General features: G+C 47.3%; 2 protein-coding genes across 11 annotated transcripts in view; one reads left to right on the forward strand and one right to left on the reverse strand.

Annotated features, from left to right (window-relative positions):
• LOC105464718 (zinc finger and SCAN domain containing 2) overlaps positions 1–13740 on the forward strand; it is a 55913-nt gene extending 42173 nt beyond the window's left edge. For 4 of the 10 annotated variants that reach the window (XR_011626217.1, XR_011626221.1, XR_003014117.2 and 1 more), the window contains 4 exons: positions 40–128; positions 1073–1195; positions 3971–4078; positions 4718–6037. The gene's annotated coding sequence lies outside the window, so the exon portion shown is untranslated. Of the gene's footprint in view, positions 1–39; positions 129–1072; positions 1196–3970; positions 4079–4717; positions 6038–6897; positions 7069–8043; positions 8129–11868 lie in introns of those variants that run through there. The other 6 variants (XR_011626222.1, XR_011626224.1, XR_011626223.1 and 3 more) reach the window with 4 other exon arrangements.
• On the reverse strand, positions 4348–20248 carry LOC105464716 (WD repeat domain 73). Its single transcript, XM_011712747.2, has 8 exons — positions 20163–20248; positions 19498–19565; positions 18545–18633; positions 13738–13826; positions 13102–13166; positions 11405–11569; positions 10692–11057; positions 4348–8953 (listed from the first exon to the last, which is right to left on the reverse strand). Exons 1-8 carry the CDS (start codon positions 20201–20203, stop codon positions 8718–8720), a joined length of 1119 nt encoding a protein of 372 aa, XP_011711049.2. The 5' UTR covers positions 20204–20248; the 3' UTR covers positions 4348–8717.
• Positions 20249–20530: the final 282 nt, after the last annotated feature.

Genomic DNA, 20530 nt, shown 5'->3' on the forward strand with positions numbered 1-20530 from the left:
AGAGCCATGTACTCTAATGCCTCCTTTTTCTTCCCCCAGCTGAAGTGTGTTGTTACCACTGATCTTCTGGCTCTGAGAATTCCTGCAGAGAAGAGCAGGGTGGCGAGGAGATAGTGAGCAACTCCCAGGTGAGTCAGCCATTTCTCTTATACAGGTCACCTTTTCTCTCTCTTTTTTTTTAAATAGAAATATAACTCTTGAGGCACAGCTCAGTTTTCTCCTTTTGGGAAAACTATTAAGTCATTTGTCTTTACGGATTATATATTTTTAAATTTTTCTCTATATTTTTAATTATACTTTTAAGTTTTGGGGTACATGTGCAGAACGTGCAGGTTTGTTACGTAGGTTTATACGTGTCATGGTGGTTTGCTGCACCCATCAACCCATCGTCTACATTAGGTATTTCTTGTAATGCTCTCCCTCCCCTAGCCCCCAACCCCCTTCAGGTCACCTTTTACTACCAGAGTGGGGCTCCTGCAACCAACTAAAGCCACTCAGAAATTCCGAAAGAATTTTACCCAGCAGGGAGGCCCAGAAATTTAAAATTTAGGCTCCAAAATTTCATCAGCCTGCAAAAGTTTGCCCAAATCTCCTTACCCATATGAGGCCAGTGCCACGGCTGTGGTAATGAGGGATTACATTAAAATTATTCTTTTCTTTGACCCTGAAATCATCAGATTCTAGTGATGTGCTTGTTTGCCTTAAAGATACTCGTTACTTCATTCTGTGTCGGGATATTGCTCACATGGCATGCAGTATTGTGTAGTGGAGGAAAAAAAACAAAAACCAAAAGCTTCAGAGTCCAACAGCCTTGAGTTGAATTCCCAGGCACACCCTGGACTCGCTCTGTAACTCTGGGCAAGTCTGAGAAGCTTCTGGCTCAGTGTATAGGTGTTTAATAAATGTCAGCTTGTTTCTTTTCTCTCTCTCCTCCTGCCCCCTTTATTGCATTTAAGAGCTAAAATAATCACTGTTTCGTTTCTTCTGTTTTGTCACTTGCCCTGATTGAGGCATTAGAGAGGCATTTTGTTCCGAGGCCATGTGTTTGAGAGGGAGTGTTATGTTTCCTCAGGAGTTAGCCACACCTGGTGATTCGGCTGTATATATCTCCTAGGAGCATGGAGGGATCCAGAATCTGGACAGAAGAACCACCTAGAAATAACTCGGCAGAATTCTGAAAATGAGGTCACGCTGGGTAAGAATGCCTTTTTTTTTTTTCCCATAGTCAAAGTTAGCTATCGAGTTTCTGTACTCCAGACCTTTTTCAGGTTGAATTTTCTTTTCTTTTCCCCTATGTCTGTTCTTATTTATTTTTTTTAAACTTTTATTTCAGTAGTTTTTGGGGAACAAGTGATGTTTGGGTACGTGGAAAAGTTCAATGGTGACTTCTGAGATTTTGGTGCACCCATCACCCAAGGGTAGTCTTTTTTATCCATCAAGTCTGTACCCAATGTGTAGTCTTTTTTTTTTTCTTTTTGTTTGAGACTGAGTCTCACTCCATCACCCAGGCTGGAGTGGAGTGGTACAATCTTGGCTCACTGCAATGTCTGCCTTCCGGGTTCAAGTGATTCTCCTGCTTCAGCTTCCCGAGTAGCTGGGATTACAGAGATGTGCCACCACGCCCAGCTAATTTTTGTATTTTTTTTAAGTAGAGATGGGGTTTCACCATGTTGGCCAGGCTGGTCTTGAACTCCTGATCTGCCTGCCTCAGCCTCGCAAAGTGCGGGGATTACAGGCCTGAGCCACCGCAGGGCCCCAATGTGCAGTCTTTTATCCCTCAGTCTGTACCCAGTGTGTAGTCTTTTATCCCTCACCCCCTTGCTCCCACCCTTTCCCCCTGGGTTGAATGTTTCAAATCTATTTTTTCCTCAAATCTTACTCAAAAGAAAGCCAATACCATAGTCAGTTTCACCAAGGATGAGTTTCTTGACCCAGAAAGGAAAGCTCATTTTAGGGAGATGGTCAGTTTAGGTATGTGTCTGAATTTTATTTAAGATAGGTGAACACAGATACATAGTTGTGCATTTGGGCCTGAATTTTTTTTCTAATTGTTCTTTTCACTGAGCTTTCCCAAGAACCCCCTCAGACTTTAAAAAAAAAAATTACTATCAGCTGGGCCGGTGGTTCATGCCTGTAATCCCAGCACTTTGGGAGGCTGAGGCAGGCGGATCACCTAAGATCAGGAGTTCAAGACCAGCCTGGCCAACATGGTGAAACCCTGTCTCTACTAAAAATACAAAAATTAGCCAGGCATGACATCGCATACCTGTAATCCCAGCTACTCGAGAGGCTGAGGCTGGAGAATCGCTTGAATCCAGGAGACGGAGGTTGCAGTGAGCCGAGATTGTGCATTGCACCCCAGCTTGGGTGTCACAGTGAGACTCTATCTCAAAAAAAAAAAAAAAAATTACTCTCTCTTCTCCCTGGCACATAAAATGGTTGGAATTAGATTTACCAAACCATTACATCTCCCTTTTGTGTGCCTGCAAACAGATTTTCCAATCCATAGGCCCAAAATGAACTCCCACATGGAGTAGGAGGAAAACCCACAGAGTCTAGATCTTCACATTCTGGAGAAAAGGAGAATGTGAAAGACTGCTCAGTGGCTGGGGTGAGAGTCAAGTCTGGCCAGGTGCTAATCTGGAGAAAGCCAAGACCTGGAGCTAGCTGGAGTGGCAGGTCCTGGAGGATGAGAACGTGGCAAAAGTGCACTGGGGATACAAGGAAACCAAGGTTTTTCTGGGAATTCTCAGAGGCCTGGATCCATGAAAAACTCCGCATCAGCCATTGAAACCACCAGGTGTACCAGATTATGGCTGAGCAGCTACAAGAGCATGGCTTCATGTGAACCCCAGAGCAATGTTGCTATCGGTTCAAAAACCTCCTGACCAACTACTGCAAAGCCAGGAGCACCTACACACCAGGCACCAGTGCCTTCTATGATGAGATGGATGCCCTGATGAGTGCTTGGGCACTTGCTAACACCTTTGATGCCTTAGAGGTGGTAGGAGGCCGTCTTCAGGATTGAGAGGATTCCAAAGGGAACCAGGGCATAGCACTAGAAAATGTGGTGGGATGGTAATGAAGTAGTGGAGTCTCAAGAAGAATCCTGGAGCCTTGGTCCCCAGGCCTTGAGGTAGAATCCCAGTGGCATCTCTCCCCCACAGTGGACCTCAGAGCAGTGGGAGCAGTGCAGTCCTGTGGGAAGCATTCAGGCTCAGAATCAGATGTGATTATTGTCCTGGCTCTGCTATGACTAATTTAGGTCTGGAATGGCCTCATTTGGGGAAAAATTGGTGGCAACTTTAAGGGAATACTGTTTATATCCTGTCCTCAAATATTGCTTGACTCAACCCTCTACTGAACCAGTAGTCCAGGGTGGCTCACAAAGACCACTTTGAGGCTCTTGCTCTGCCTATAGCCAAGGAGTCTCCCTTCCTGCCTTTAGTAACGACATTACAGGAACAGAGGAGAGAAAGGTAGGAGTTAAAAGTTCCAGTCATTTGTTTCCATCTAAAGTGCCCTATAAGCCAGGCATGGTGGCGCATGCCTGTAGTCCCAGCTGCTCGGGAGGCTGGGGCAGGAGAATCACTTGAGCCCGGGAGTTGGAGGCTGCAGTGAGCTGTGATCATGCCACTGCATTCCAGCCTGGGCAACAGAGTGAGACCCAGACTCAGTTGAAAAATAATAATGTTATTATTAAAATAATTTAAAATAAAGTGTTCCATAGATGTGAACACTGCATAGATTATATACAACAGTCTGCCATTTAAAAGGCTTGTTGTTCTTGGGCAACCTCGTTAAACACCCTTAGCCTCCATTTTCTCATCTGGACAGTGGACATATGATGGTTTCTACCTCCTTGGGCTATTATGAGGATCCTGACACAGTATTAGCACTCGGCAAATGTTAGTTTTCATTATTATCATTATAATTATGATGATGTCCCCTCCTGCTTTTCCTTGAACAGGACTTCCAGTTCCCCAGCCAGATGGGGTCACAAGGCTGCAGAAAAGTGAAGAGCTTTGGAATGAAGTTCTCCAGGACTTCAAGGAGATTCAGAAAACATCCAGCGCAGGTGGGAAATGAGTAGGAGCTAGCATTCCACCAACAAAGTCAGCCCTGGGATTCTAAACTCGGACAAGCCAGCACTGGGCAAGGGCTGAGAGGGGAACCAGGTGCTCAGTGCTCCCAGTTTACTATTCTGTGGTGTGGAAAGCACAGGAGTAGGGAAAAGAACAGAGAAGCAGGTGGCACTCAGGAAAGCCTGTTCCCCTAAGTTTGAACTTTAGTTACCTTGAAAAAAGGTATAACTGAATTGTGAGTGTTTATGATTTTATCTTTAAATTTCTGTTTCTTTTTTTTTTTTGAGACGGAGTCCCAGGCTGGAGTGCAGTGGCACAATCTTGGTTCACTGCAGCCTTTACCTCCCAGGTTCAAGCAATTCTCCTGCCTCACCCTCCCGAGTAGCGAGGATTATAGGCGCGCCACCACCATGCCTGTCTAATTTTTGTATTTTTAGTAGAGACAGGGTTTCACCATGTTAGCCAGGCTGGTCTTGCACTACTAACCTCAGGTGATCCACCCGCCTTGGCCCCCACAAAGTGCTGGGATTACAGGTCTGAGCCACTGTGCCTGATCTATCTTTAAATTTCTATTTGAATTTATTTAGGTTTTTTTAATAAAAATCTTTTTCTTTTTCTTTTCTGTTTTTTAGAGACAGGGGCTCACCATGTTGCCCAGGCTGATCTCGAACTCCTCCTGGACTCAAGCCATCCTCCCACCGCAGCCTCCCAAAGTACTGGGATTACAGACATGAACCACCATGCTTGACCTGAATTTTAACTACAATTAATTATCACTTAGCCTGGTTAATAGAAAAAATAAACATGGAAAACCCCAAATTAAAACTAGAGTCAACCTTAGATTATTAGAGGGATGAATTTCTCATCCTTAAGATGACCTTCCCCTCCCTGGTGGGGCTGTCATTTTGTTGGAATTTAAGGGATCTGATAAATCTGGGTACTTTGAATGTGGGAAAGGCTTCAGTGATCATTCTAACCTTACAGCACACTAGAGAATCCACATTGGGAAGAAGCCCTACAAATGTGGAGAGTGCTGGAAGAGCTTTACCCAGAGCTCAAGCCTCATTACACACCAGAGAATCCATACAGGAGAGAAACCTCGTAAGTGTAGTGAGTGTGGAAAAAGTTTCATCAGTAGCTCACACCTCAGTGTACACTGGCGAATGCACACTGGTGAGAAACCCTTCCAGTGCCCAGAGTGTGCAAAAAAGTTCAGAAAGAGCTCCACCCCCACCAGCCATCAAAGGATCCACACAGGAGAGAAACCCTATCTGGAATGTGGGAAAGGTTTCAGTGACCACTCAAACCTCATTACCCACCTATGAATTCACACTGGAGATCCTGTAAATGCGGGGAATGTGGGAAAAGCTTTAATCAGAGCTCAAGTCTCATTATACAGCAGCAAATTCACACAGGAGAAAACCCCTGGCTGGGCGCGGTGGCTCACACCTGTAATCCCAGCACTTCGGGAGGCCAAGGTGGGTGAACTGCAAGGTCAGGAGATTAACACCATTCTGACCAACATGGTGAAACCCCGTCTCTACCAAAAATACAAAAATTAGCCGGACATGGTGGTGTGTGCCTGTAATTACAGCTACTTGGGAGGCTGAGGCAGGAGAATTGCTTGAACCAGGAAGTCGTAGGTTACAGTGAGCCGAGATCGTACCACTGCATCCCAACCTGGTGACAGAGCAAGACTCCATCTCAAGAAAGAAAAGAAAAGAAAAAAGCCCCTATGAATGTAGTGAATGTGGGAGGTGATTCAACAATAGTTCACATTTTAGTGCACATCAGAGAACCCACATGGGAGACTCTAAATGTTCCCTAAATGTAGAAGAAATGTTTTTAAAGCATTGAGGCTGAAAACAGTAGGAAATCTATCCCAAGAAAGGGTTTGTCTTGCCCTTGATTCTCTACCACTTCACTCACATGAGATAAAGAGAAAATTAAGATTTCAGTCTGACAGACTTTTCTCTCTCTCACTAAACACTCACTTGGCTTATGAAATAGCAGTCAGGGTTTTCTTATTTGTGCTGTTGAGACAAGTCAGTTTCCAGAGTCTTCAGAGACTACTTCTGAATTTGATTATGTCACCATCTCAGTGAGTCTTCACTGTGATTCTGTGCCTTAACTTTCAGTTTGGCAATGGGGTGAGATTCTTGTCTCTGAGACCCTCCCTCAAGGACAGAGGCGGCTCTGCACTACTGCACTGATGATGTTAATGATGGTTGGGTCAGCTGTGGGCTGTTCTAAGCACCTGGCAGCTAGACATGGGTTTATTAACTAAAGGAAATCATAAAGGTCTATTGTTCTCTGAGAGGACTGGGGCTCAGAACATGTCTACATTTCCCCAAATGCCTTTTCTTAGGATTGACTTGGCATCAATTGAGAGGAAAGCATTCTATATACTTAATCCTTTGGAGGAAGGGAAAGGAGAATAGTTCCAACACTAGAGGTTGGCTTTTTAACCATAACTTACTCCTCCTCTCAATGTATTGGGTTGAACCTTACAAGATTGCTGTTTTGGTCTACAAAACCAGCAATTTTACAATTCAATCTAAGTAGAATTTGTGTGGCAGGATTGCTTTAAATGCGCAACAGCGCTTGCAGTAGAGCCTTACAGCTCATACTGTATCCTAAAAATGTGAGACTGGGTCTAGAAGGTTGTGAGCCAGAATAATGAAGTACAAAAAGCCTTTTCTGTATATGTCCAGAGCAGTAACTAGGAACCGTGGCATTAAGAAGTGTCCTAGTTGGAGAGCTTACCTCTCTGTCACCTTCTTCAAGCGCACTAGTTCCTGTCTATGCTCAGGTGTCCTCAGGGCTGGGGTCTCCAGATCCTGGGGAAGAGTCTACGTGTAGGCCAACGGGTTCCTGTGGATTTGAGCCTCTCTCTAAGAGCCGAACAGAGACCCTGGAAGGACTCATGTACAGAACAAATGGGATTTAGAAATAAATGGAATACAGTTTCTACCTCTGAAAATGGTTCTTTTTGTGTGTTTAAACTTTTTTCCCACAACTTTCTAGAATTGCAAAACAAAGCACAATTTACACATACTATGAGTATACCAATTAGATTCGTGAAATAATCTGATTAAGTCATGAGTCGTGTTTTTGGAAAAGAGCTTACTCAAATATCTGTCAAAAGTCACTGATGGGCTGTGGCATGACATTCTTTTTTTCTTTAAGAATTACCTTTGGCCGGGCACGGTGGCTCACACCTGTTATCCTAGCACTTTGGGAGGCCAAGGTGGGTGGATTGCCTGAGCTCAAGAGTTTGAGACCAGCCTGGGCAACACGGTGAAACCCTGTCTCTACTAAAATACAAAAGAAATTAGCTGGGTGTGGCAGCATGCACCTGTAGTCCCAGCTATTTGGGAGGCTAAGGCAGGAGAATTGCTTGAACCCAGGAGGTGGAGGTTGCAGTGAGCCGAGATCACGCCACTGCACGCAAGCCTGGGCGACAGAGCAAGACTCCATTTCTACAAAAATAATAATAATAATAATAATAATAATAATAATAATAATTCAGCCACCTTAGGAAGCCTCTCATTTATGTATTTCTAGCATGTAGTTAGTGTTGCACATGGGAAGGGCTTAATAGATGCTGACAGAGTGAACAACTTATTTAACCTTATCACCTATTGTGTGTGTGTGTATGTGACAGGGTCTCTGTTGCCCAGGCTGGAATACAGTGGCATGATCACAGCTCACTGAAAACTCCACCTGCCAGGCTCAGGCAATCCTCCCACCTCAGCCTCTTGAGTAGCTGGGACTACAGGCTCACACCACCACACCCAGCTAATTTTTCTATTTTTAGTAGAGACAGGGTTTCACCATGTTACTCAGTCTGGTCTCGAACTCTTGGACTCAAGTAATCCACCTTTCTTGGCTGCCTACATTGCTGGGATTACAGGCATGAGCCACCATGCCCAGCCAATTTTTTTTTTTTTTTAAGGGACAGGATCTTGCTATGTTGCCCAGGCTGGTCTACTCCTCAGCTCAAGCAATCTGCCCACCTCAGCCTCCAAAAGTGCTGGGATTACAGGTATGAGCCACCATGTCCAGCACACTTTAATATTCACTATGGGCCCTCAAAAGGAAATGTTTGTGGGGCCACCAAAAGCAAATGTCCCTTGAACCTAGTCACTTGGGGGACAAGTGTGGGAAAGTGCACCTGTGTACCCATGAGAACCACTCAAGATGAGCAGAAATCTTGTTTTGCTATTTCCTTAATTGCTACTAGGGCTGGGATTTTTTTATGTTTATTGGCCCCTCTACATTTTTTTCTTTAAAAAAATTCACAAAGCATGTTTGTTAGCTCTTTCGATTCTTCCTATGCTAGTGTGAAGACAGGGACAAAACACTGCCATTTTACACTCCTAGATGTAACAGTAGCTACTAAGTAGTTACACCATGCATTTCTTCTAACCTTCACAATATCACTACGAGGTAGTTCTTACTATCCTCATTTTACAGATAAGGAACCTGAGGCTAAGTGACGCTGGTGTACTTGCCCAAGGCCACACAGCTGGTAACAGGGATTGGCAGTCACTTGAGTCCTACATCAGTAGCCTTGCTACTACAGCAGCTCCTCCCCTTTCTAGAGGCCTGGATGGAAAGATGCTGGTGTCAGCAGGGGGCACAAAGGTCCACCCAATCCCACACATGCAAAGAGGCATCATTTGTTGCTGATAACAAAGTCCTTGGTCTGCAGGGGTGCCAGGTGTGGGTGGTGACCAAAGGAGCAGGGTCCGTCCCGCTTCCATCTAGGAAGACGTGACCTCTGTGAGTGAAGAGAGGTTCTACTTGGCTCTGCGTTCCCTTCCAAGATGTGGCATCATAGACCTGGACTGTACCATCAAAACCTGAGAATATAGAAAAGAGAGGCTTGACAATGGATCCCTAATTTTATTTTAAAATAATTTTCTTTCTTTTTTTAATAGCGATGGGGTTTCACCACGTTGACCAGGCTGGTCTTGAACTCCTGGCCTCAAACAATCCTCCCATCTCAGCCTCCCAAGGTGCTAGGATTACAGGCATGAGCCACTGCACCCAGCCCCTAAAATACTTTTAATAATTTGCTCTGTGGTACCAAAACAGGCTATTGGATGAGGAATCAAGGCACTTAAAGGCTAACCATGGGCAAGTAGCATCTGCCCTCAGTGTTGGCAGCTGATGACTCCCTGGGGCATGTAACCATGGGCATCGTTGTGCACCTGTTACGTGTGAGGCTTGAAGGCTAATTCTGGACAAGTATTACCTCTTTTAATCCTCAGAACTGTGTGACACAGATACTGTTATTTTCCCCAGGAAACTGAGGCTTAAGAGACTTCTTCAAACCTTTGCAAGTTGCCCCAGATTCCAATCCCCTACCTCTGGGTCCCTCTCAGCAGATGGCCTTGTCTCCTACTCAGTGAGGGAAACAGAAGCCTTTGGAGAGAAATACCCTCACGTCCCTGCACAATCTAGCTGCACGCACACTCATCCCATCCTGCCATCTTCCTGTTACTGAAGAGCCAGCCCCTCTACCTGAGCTTGGCTTTTCTATTCTTTCTGGATCCTGGCATTTCTAATCATCCTTTCTTGCTCTCAATGATTTTTTTCAACCCCCACCTGTCTCAACAGATCCTTCCTGTTGGCTTTTAGATACCCACATTAAGTACCCAAGCAACTAAATGCCACCAGACCAGACCCAGGAGCCTGCTGACCTAACTGGCTTACTACTTTTTTTTTTTTTTTGAGGCAGAGTGTTGCTCTGTCGCCAGTCTGGAGCAAAGTGGCGTGATGTCAGCTGACTGCAACCTCCGACTCCCGGGTTCAAGTGATTCCCCTGCCTCAGGCTCCCGAGTAGCTGGGACTACAGGTGTGCACCATCACACCTGGCTAATTTTTTTTATTTTAGTAGAGACAGGGTTTCACCATGTTGGCCAGGATGGTCTCGATCTCCTGACCTTGTGATCCACCTGCCTCGACCTCCCAAAGTGCTGGGATTATAGGCGTGAGCCACCGCGCCTGGCCAGCTTGCTACATTTCAAAAGGTAAGTAGGCTGAGAAGTACCCTTGAGGTCCTGTCCCCGCTTCTCTTTTTTTTTTTTTCTTTTTGGGACGGAGTCTCTCTCTGTCGCCCAGGCTGGAGTGCCGTGGCGCAATCTCAGCTCACTGCAAGCTCCGCCTCCCAGGTTCACACCATTCTCCTGCCTCAGCCTCCCGAGTAGCTGGGACTACAGGCGCCCGCCACCGTGCCCAGCTAATTTTTTGTATTTTTAGTAGAGACAGGGTTTCACCATGTTAGCCACTGTCCCCTCTTCTTTCTGACCCAGCCCTATGTCTGTCTCAGTGTCTTACTGTCTGCAGGCCCCTCCACCAACCTAAGACCTGAATTCCTGCTAGGCTAGGAAAGGCCTGCTGCCAGTGTGTGGAAGTTTAGTAGCCAGTGGGGGAAAAGGCCTGCCACTGAAGAACCTGGAGAGTTCGAATTTCTCTGTGAGCAACTTTAACTTCTGGAGTCAGGTTTATCATGTTGCTGGAGGCTCCTTCCTGAGCACGCAGCAGTCCCCTGAAAGAAAGAGATCAGATAACAGACAAAATCCTGCTCGGTAGTACCTGAGATGGCCAAGCAATTCTTCAGGCTTGGGGCCCAAGTCACTCGTAGCAGCTCTGGGTCAGGGCTAGGTATGGATACTGGGCACTGGACTGAGCTCACAGGATGGCAGAGATCCCGGGGGTCAAGAAGACAAAGATGCCCATCTGAGCCAAGGCTGGCAATGCTGGGCCCAGGGCCCTGGCCCCTGCTCCCAACTTCGGCACACCATCTCTCTCCACCAGACCCAGGGCCAGGGCTGCGATTCTCCAACGGTGCCCACTTCTGGCGGGTGTCAACAAGCCCCAGCCGGCCCGAAGCACAGCAGAAGGCAAAGGTGTCTGCATCTAGGACCTGCAGGCTACTCAGCTCCTCACTGTCACTGACATCTGGAAGACCAAGAGCAAAGGAGACAAGCAGCTGAAAGCAGATGGATCTGGCAATCTGGCAGGGCTGGCTGGTCACAGGTCCCTTTCCACCAGTCCCAGGCAGAATAAATCACATCTCCCTTCCCACTCATCTTGCCATTGTCTGCTCGGCTGGTTGGGTGCTGGTCCCTGGGACTGCCTAATCCTGCCCCAGCATGGGAGCCTTTTGAGGCCAGGGCTCACCTCTTATTCACCTTGTATCCCCAACACCTGGCACACAGGGTTGAACTCAGTTTCCATAGTGGCTGAGTTGGGCTGGGGGGTGATGCCAGCTGGAGCAGCCAGCAAGGGGCAAAGTACCACAATACCTGAGGTGTACGTGGTCTTCCGGGATTCCAGATCAACGACCTGCAGACTGCGGAGTCTCGCCCCATGGAGGACTCTAGGTGCCATTGAGGTGAAGACAGCCACCCTAGGCCAGAGACTCTCCTCTTTCTCATGCACACCAATGGTGCTGACAGCTTTAATGACATCTAGGGGAAAACGAAAAGAGGCTAAAATCCAGAACTTTAATGAAGGTTTGAAACATGACAGGCCAGCCAGCTGTCATCCCCTGTACATTTAGAAGGTCAAGAAAGAAAAGGAGCTGCTGGTTGGCAAGAGATGATGTTGAGACATAACCACTCTGACTCATGTTTACATTTTTGAAACCATCAGAAACATTTCAATTTCTTTATTATTTGTCTTATAAACTGTTTTTTGCAAATAGAAGATAATGCCATCTGAAAACCCAAAAAGCAATTCTGGCTTTTTATATTTTTGTGGAGAACAGGTAGAAGAAAAGGAATGAACACGCTGCTGATGTCACACCTTCAGCGACAAGTCACAGGTACAGAATTCATGAACTGATGTTATTTCTTCAAAAACGTGTTCCATGACCTCGAGTGACTTGCTAAAGCCTAGCAAGTACAGGTCACGTTACAGATGTCATTGTCTTGTAAGGTGGACAAGAAAGTCCACATCTTTTTTACACTGAATGGAACATCCTTGGCTTTGAGTCAAGTTTTGTTTTGGTTCTTTTGTTTTTTTGAGACAGAGTCTCACTCTGTTGCCCAGGCTGGAGTCCAGTGGCACAATCTCAGCTTACTGCAGCCTCCACCTCTCAGGTTCAAGCAATTCTCCTGCCTCAGCCTCCCGAGTAGCTGGAATTATAGATGTGTACCCTCATGCCCAGCTAATTTTTTTGTATTTTTAGTAGAGATGGGGTTTCGCCACGTTGCTCAGGCTGGGCTCAAACTCCTGGTCAGGCGACCCACCTACCTCGGCCTCCCAAAGTGCTGGGGTTACAGGCATGAGTCACCGCACCCAGCCAAGTTTTAGTTTTTATTTGGTTGTCTCCACCCGCTAGGTTAACAGGCAGGTTCTCCTCTCTGTATTCTACATCTGAGGCTTCTCTTAATATATGCTTAATGCTGCCAAAGAGGTGAGCTCACTTGAGCAGCCTTAGCTCTGCCCTTGCCACTGCCCCTGCCTAGGGACAGTAGTTCTCTGGATGAACTCAATTCCAGGAGCAGGTTACAGGAAGCTCCATTTGGGGCTTGGATGTCATGTCGTGGTTGCTAATTCATCTTGTCTGCATTAAAGTAGATACTGCACCTGGCTCTGAGTCTACTTCTTTTTTTTTTTTTGGAGACAGAGTTTTGCTCTTGTTGCCCAGGCTGGAGTGCAGTGGCATGATCTCGGCTCACTGCAATCTCCACCTCCCGGGTTCAAGCGATTCTCCTGCCTCAGCCTCCCCAGTAGCTGGGATTACAGGTGCCCACCACCACGCCCGACTAATTTTTTTTATTTGTAATAGAAATGGGTTTCACCATGTTGTACAGGGTGGTCTTGAACTCCTGAACTCAAGTGATCCACCCAGCTCAGCTTCCCAAAGTGCTAGGATTACAGGCATGAGACTGTCCCTAGCCTGGGTCTACTTCTTAACTGGCTCAGATTAGGGGACAGGAGTGTATGAGTCACACTTTCCTAGAACCCCAAACCCCATCAAGTCAAATTCACTCACCACTGTCCTCTGCAACTTGCCACACCTGCAGATAACAACCTGGAAGGCCACTAGTCACCAGCAATCTATTCAGAATAAACAGAAAATCAGTCCAGACCATGGGGAGCTTATCCACACAGGTCCCTTCCCCTCTCCAGCCCACTTAGCTTGGGACTCCACTTCCCGTATCAGGAAATCTTACTGCAAGATCATCAAGGCCAACCACCCTCACTTCACAGATAAGAGGCAGGCTCAGTCCACTTTAGGGAGACTGAGCCTAAGCTTCCATGTGTCATGATGGTAACCTAGAGAGGACACCAGTATGGGGCCAAACACAACCTGACCCAGAGACTCTTAGCCTCTCCCAACTAAGCAATTATCACCCAAGAGCAACAGAAGAGCATCCTTCTGTCCCGTTTCTATTCCCTGGAGCAACTCTGGTAGACCTATTTCTTAAAATAGTCAAAGGGTTCTGGGGGGCTATGAAGCCACAGCAGTGGTTTCTTTGTATTCTAAATCTGGGCGTATCTGTGTGCACGCACTTGTGTACTCACATGTGCCCGTGTGCTGAGGGGGTGGGAATGGAGACGAGGAGGCAGAATACCCCTCAGGCATCCCATCCTGCGTGGATGGTCTGGATCACAGAATTGACCATACCTGGTATGTGGCACGTGCTTTAGATCAAAGATAGACCTGTCTGAAAATCCTCCATGGCGCACTTTGAAATCTCTTTCTGGGAATAAGCCCTACAATACAAAGGAGTAGCCAATCAGAGCCAGTTCTTCAAATGAACATTTCAGAGGAACTCTTAAGTGAGGAGTCAGGTCCCAGCCTGGCAGGAGGCCATGGAAGCCACTCAGCTGGTGACAGGGCGTTGGTGTGCTGGTATTTGGCAATGTTGGTCTCAGCTGCCTACACATACAGCTTCCTTTTTCCTTTGCACATCCAAAACCCTTCTAGCCTTTCACTAGCCCCTTTTACTACAGCACAAGCATTATACTCCAGGCCTTCCTAGAGAAGCCAGAGAAGCTTAACAGCTTCATCAAAGAAAGCAGTGGACACATCCCCATTTCTCCCTCCATTCTCCTGCTGGAAACCAGGTGGATTCCTCTAACAATAAAAATTAACAATGACAACTTATCAGTGTTCACTGTGTCAGGTGCAGTGTTTAGGGCTTTATCACATTTAATTCTTACAACCTTCTATGATACAGGTACTGTAATTATCCCTATTGTACAAATGACACAATTAAGGCACAAGGAGCTTCAGCCACTTTTCTAAGGTCATGCAGGTATTAAGTTGTGAATTTGAACCAAAGTCTCTCTAGCCCAAGTCCATACTGTTGGCCACTAGCCTCTACTATCTCCATGTAAGGAACGAGAGGCAAGGGAAAAGGAGGTGGCCATAGAAGAAACAAGGCAAACCTGGTGGTGAGCAGGCCACCTCCTTTTCCCTTGCTTCTCGTTCCTTACATGGAGATAGTAGAGGCTAGTGGCCAACAGTATGGACTTGGGCTAGAGAGACTTTGGTTCAAATTCACAACTTAATACCTCAGGAAAAATGCCAAGTTTGTAGATTGACATGGTGGCTCACGCCTATAATCCCAGCACTTTTTGAAGCTGAGGCAGCAGACTGCTTGATACCAGGAGTTCAAGTCCAGCCTGGACAACATGGCAAGTCTGTCTCTTCACAAAATTTAAAAAGTTAAAAAAGACCAGGCATGGTGGGTCATGCCTGTAATCTCAGCACTTTGGGAGGCTGAGGCAGGCGGATCACCTAAGGTTGGGAGCTCAAGACCAGCCTGGGCAACTTGGCGAAAACCCATCTCTACTAAAAATACAAAAATTAAATGGGTGTGGTGGTGCACACCTGCAGTCCCAGCTACTCAGGAGGCTGAGGCAGGAGAATAGCTTAAACTGGGGAGACGGAGGTTGCAGTGAGCTGAGATCACGCCACTGCCCTCCAGCCTGGGGTACAGAGTGACACTCTCTGTCTCAAAAAAAAGTTTAAAAAAAAAAAAAAGCCAAATTTGTACTCATAAAACCCAGAGGCTACAGAAGCTATCATCTTCCCCATCTCCAGTCAGGCTTGAGTCAGGGGTTCACCCAGACTGAGCCTCGCTGTGAGAAGTGAGCCTGACTGGAGATGGGGAAGATGATAGCTTCTGTAGCCTCTGGGTTTTATGAGTACAAATTTGGCTTTTTTTTTTTTTTAAACTTTTTTTTGAGACAGAGAGTGTCACTCTGTACCCCAGGCTGGAGGGCAGTGGCGTGATCTCAGCTCACTGCAACCTCCGTCTCCCCAGTTTAAGCTATTCTCCTGCCTCAGCCTCCTGAGTAGCTGGGACTGCAGGTGTGCACCACCACACCCATTTAATTTTTGTATTTTTAGTAGAGATGGGTTTTCGCCAAGTTGCCCAGGCTGGTCTTGAGCTCCCAACCTTAGGTGATCCGCCTGCCTCAGCCTCCCAAAGTGCTGAGATTACAGGCATGACCCACCATGCCTGGTCTTTTTTAACTTTTTAAATTTTGTGAAGAGACAGACTTGCCATGTTGTCCAGGCTGGACTTGAACTCCTGGTATCAAGCAGTCTGCTGCCTCAGCTTCAAAAAGTGCTGGGATTATAGGCGTGAGCCACCATGTCAATCTACAAACTTGGCATTTTTCCTGAGCTTTCTCTCTTGAGATTCTAATTCAGTATGTTTGGGAAGTATGCTAGGAATATGCATTTTAGCCAGCACTCCTAATGGCCCTGGTAGGGTGGTCCTCAGGCTATGATAAAAACTGGGCCACATCTGCATGGGATCTAGCCTCTCCCAGGCTGAGCAGTGTTTTTCTATGTCCTTGTCTAGCCTCTCAGCCTCTTCTATTCTAAACAATTCGACCCAACTTCATACCATGGTGATGCCCTAAGATAAATTTATTTACTTATTTTTGGGAGACAGAGTGTCACTCTGTTACCTAGGCTGGAGTGCAGTGACGCCATCTCAGGTTACTGCAACCTCTGCCTCCTGGGTTTAAGGGATTCTCTGGTGCCTCAGCCACCCTTGAGTAGCTGGGATTAAAGGCATATACCACCACACCCAGCTAATTTTTTTTTTTCTTTTTTTTTTTTTGAGACAGAGTCTTGCTCTGTCACCCAGGCTGGATGCAGTGGTGTGATCTTGGCTCACTGCAACCTCCACCTCCCGGGTTCAAGCGATTCTTCTGCCTCAGCCTCCCGCGTAGCTGGGACTACAGGCATGCTACCACACCCGGCTAATTTTTGTATTATTAGTAGAGATGGGGTTTCACCACATTGGCCAGGCTGGTCTCAAACTCCTGACCTCATGATCCGCCCGCCTCAGCCTCCCAAACTGTTGGGATTACAGGCGTGAGCCATGTGCCTGGCCGAATTTTTTTTATTTTTAATAGAGATGGCGTTTCACCATGTTGGCCAGGCTGGTCTTGAACTTCTGGCCTCAAGTGATCTGCCCACCTCAGTCTCCTGCTCCCAAAGTGCTGGGATTACAGGCATGAGCCACCGCGCTCGGATTGTTTCTTATTTCATTAAATAATTTAAAAACAAAACAAAACAAAAAAGGCCAGGTGCAGTGGTTCACACCTGCAATCCCAGCACTTTGGGAGGCAGGAGGATTGCTTGAGCTCAGGAGTTCGAGACCAGCCTGGGTAACCTGGCAAGATTCTGTCTCTACCAAAAAATACAAAAGCTAACCTGGTGTGGTGGCACATGCCTGTGGTCCCAACTACTTGGGATCCTGAAGTGGGAGGATGGCTTGAGCCCAGGAGGCAGACATTGCAGTGAGCTGAGATCACGCCACTGCACTACAGCCTAGGTGACAGAGTGAGATCCTGTCTCAAAAAAAAAAAAAAAAAAAAGAAATGTGGGGCCAGGAGTGATGGCTCATGCCAGTAATCCCAGCACTTTGGGAGGCCGAGGCAGGTGGATCACTTGAAGCCAGGTGTTCGAGACCAGCCTGGCCAACATTGCGAGACCTCATCTCTACAAAAAAAATTAACAATTCGCCAAGCATGGTGGTGCATGCCTGTAGTCCCAGCTACTCGGGAGGCTGAGGCGGGAGGATCACTTGAGCATGGGAGGTTGAGGCTGTAGTGAGCCAGGATCGCACCAATGCACTCCAGCCTGGGTGACAGAGCAAGCCCTTATCTCACACAAAAAGGAATTCAGGAGCAAACACTCCAATTCCTGCCCCTACGTGGCCCTACAAGGTCATCTGCCTGTATGCCTCACTCCTCCCTTGTCCTCTGATTACTAATAGCATCCCCTGGACTCCTGATCTATCCTCATCTTCTATTCCTGGAAGCAGGAGCATGTTCCCTGTGATATTCCCTCATTTTCACCCTCTCCCTCTTCGAGGGTTACTTTCCCACAACTTGTAACTCTGCTCAAGCCTCTGTGTTTAGGAAACCTTCCCTCAGATCTGTGTTTCCAACTAGTTGCTGCTTTAGCTTCTTCCCTCCCTACATTTCCTGACTCTGCTTCCTCTTCATTTTTAGTCTTTGGGCTTAACCACCACCAGCAAAAATCCTGTAGCAGAGGTCACCAGGAGCTTCCCAATTGCCAGTCTATGAATGAACTCTTCAATTCCTCATCTGAATGATTTTTGTTTTGTTTTGTTTTTGAGATAGAGTCTTGCTCTGCTGCCCAGGCTGGAGTGCAATGGCACGATCTCAGCTCACTACAACCTCCACCTCCCAGGTTCAAGCGATTCTCCTGCCTCAGCCTCCTGAGTAGCTGTGATTACAGGCGCACGCCACCACACCTGGCTAATTTTTGTATTTTTAGTAGAGATGGGGTTTCACCATGTTGGTCAGGGTGGTCCCGAACTCCTGACCTTGTGATCCGCCCAACTTCGGCCTCCCAAAGTGCTGGGATTACAGGCGTGAGCCACTGTGCCTGGCCTTCAATTCCTCATCTGAATGATTTTATTGGAATTCTAGACAGCTACTAACTCTTTTCTTCTTGAGAAGTTCTCTTCTCTTGGCTTCAGAAACATTGACCTTTCCTGAGATTCCCCTACCTCAGAGGCTATTCTTTCTTAGTATTCTTTGGGGGTTCATCTTCCTGTACTCATCCTTTAAATGTGTTCCCTGAGTTTCTGTCCTCACTATATTCTCCTCACTCCTTACATACCACACATTCACTAGGTGACTTGAACCACTCTGAGCATTTCAACTGCCCTCTATATCCTTAATCACTCCCTAAATCTATTTCTGATAAAGTATAACCCACCTCTTCCTCTGATAGCCCTCTGTAAACCACGAGACATTCTACAGCATTGATCTCTGTGCATATCTGCCTCCCTCTATTAGACTAAAAGGGCAGGCCTAGCGCTTGCTGTCTTTCCAGTATCCAGGACAATACATGGTAGATAACAGGAGCACCACAAATATTTAATAAATAAATAAATGTCGACATACTCAGCATTTATATTTCAAGTTACCTTGTTTTCCTTTACAGAAAGTCTGAGCGGTAATTTCAGATGAAGAATTTCATTCTTTTTCAGGCTTTCATAGCCAGCAACAAAGACTCCTGGAAAAAGAAGCAGAGGTAGCTGTGACAAATTGTTAGAAAGATTGCAGACCATGGATAGGTCTATAAACTCCACCCAATCCCCCAAAGTAAGGATACATTCCTTCAGTGTGCAGCCTTGTATGGAGGAATTGAGTATCTGGTTTTCTTTTTTTTTCAGACAAGGTCTCGCCGGGTCAGCCAGGCTGGAGTGCAGTGGTCTGATCACAGCTCACTGCAGCCTCAACCTCCCAGGCTCAAGTGATCCTCCCATCACAGCCTTCGGAGTAGCTGAAATTATAGGCGTGGGCCACCATGCTCGGCTAATTTTTGTAATTTTTGTAGAGACAGGGTTTCCTTGCTCAGGTTGGTCTCAAACTCCTGGAATCAAGCAGTCTGCCCGCTACCTCAGCCTCCCGAAGTGCCCAGCCTGAAGATTTTTTTTTTTTTTTTAGACAGTCTCACTGTAAGCCACACTGGAATGCAGTGTCATGATCTTGGCTCACTGCAACCTCCACCTCCTGGGTTCAAGTGATTCTTCTGCCTCAGCCTCCCCAGGAGAGGCTGATGGTGCAGCCTCGCCCAGCTAATTTTTGTATTTTTAGTAGAGACGGGGTTTCACCATGTTGGCCAGACTGGTCTCGATCTCCTGACCTCAGGTGATCTGCCCACCTCGGCCTCCCAAAATGCTGGGATTACAGGCGTGAACCACTGCTCCCGGTCAAAGATCTTAATAAAAGGAATATTAGTGCTGATGGGGCATCAAATTGCTACAAGTGACTCTCAGGTGCCCAGAAGAGTGGGTTGGGTCCCTCTAGGCTTAGCTCCTGAAACCCAGCTCAGGAGTGAAATTCCCTCTCCTTCAGGGCCAAGAAGGTATACCACCTTTGTCATCAATCCATTCAAGGACTCGAGTGGCTCCTGAGAGGTCGAATGCATAGAAATCCTGGTACCTGCACAAAAGGGACATAAAATCACACGATGCACAGCACTTCACAGCTCAGATAACTCCAAGATGGCAGCCGCATGGTTCAGTGGCCCAAGCTCTGGAGTCAGGAAGACGTGGGACCGAGTTTGCTTCGCATTTTACTCCCTGTTTCTGGGACCAGGCCAGTCTGTTGATGTCCCTGAGCCTCTGTCCTCATGTGTGGACCTCCCAGGGTACCCAGATTTCCCAAGGTTGACATGAGGAATCAATGAGGTCATCTGTGTTCTGAGCTGAACTCAGAACTGAACTCCCAAGGTTGACATGAGAATCAATTAGGTCATTTGTGTTCTGAGCTGAACTCAGAGGCTGGCGCAAACTAACTGGGCACTGCTTCTTCACAAGCCAGGCTCTCACTAGTAATCTCACAACACGCGCACGCAGGAAGGAGCCATTTCCTAAAGATGGGGGCCTAGGCCCAGGCGGAGTCCTCCGCCGCCGCGAGCCCCGAGGCCACAGCTGGCCCACTGTGCACCAGGATCTGCAACGTGCCTCCACCTGCACCCATCCGCCCGCCAGGCCAGATTCGGACCCAGCTCCCGTCTCCCAACCCCGCATGCTTTACAAGCGCAAGGATTCCACCAGCCAGTCCTCCTCAGGATCCATGGCAACGGCCGCTTCCGGCGTCTCACTTCCGCCTCAGAGCTTTCGGGGCCGCGCGGCTCTCGCGACATGTGGGCAGGGCTTCCCGTTAAGGGCGGGGTCAAGAGGCAGAGCTGCGCCCCAGCCTGGGTGGGTTACGGGTTTTCTTTGCGAAAGCTACGGGAAAGTGACCTGAAATCGGGACTTCCCGGCTGTCAGCTCCGAGCAGGCCTTGAGGACCAAATGATCGCCCGTTTTAGGGCCGGGTGTTTGCAGCCCAAGAGAGGGGCAATCAGTGCTCCAAGGCCAGAAATAATACAGGACCGCCCGGTTAAATTCGAATTTCAGAAA

The sequence above is a fragment of the Macaca nemestrina genome, chromosome 7 (genome assembly GCF_043159975.1).
Source record: "Macaca nemestrina isolate mMacNem1 chromosome 7, mMacNem.hap1, whole genome shotgun sequence".
In the NCBI taxonomy this organism is placed as follows: Eukaryota; Metazoa; Chordata; class Mammalia; order Primates; family Cercopithecidae; genus Macaca; species Macaca nemestrina.

Bases quoted from the DNA above. Each gene is read 5' to 3' on its own strand.
- LOC105464716 (XM_011712747.2), bottom strand. From the start codon at position 20,203: ATGGATCCTGAGGAGGACTGGCTGGTGGAATCCTTGCGCTT. The intron at 18,634-19,497 runs GTGGTATACCTT...TTCTTTTTCCAG, and splicing joins TGAATGGATTGATGACAAAG to GAGTCTTTGTTGCTGGCTAT. The intron at 13,827-18,544 runs GTAACTTGAAAT...TTTGTATTGTAG, and splicing joins TTTCTGTAAAGGAAAACAAG to GGCTTATTCCCAGAAAGAGA.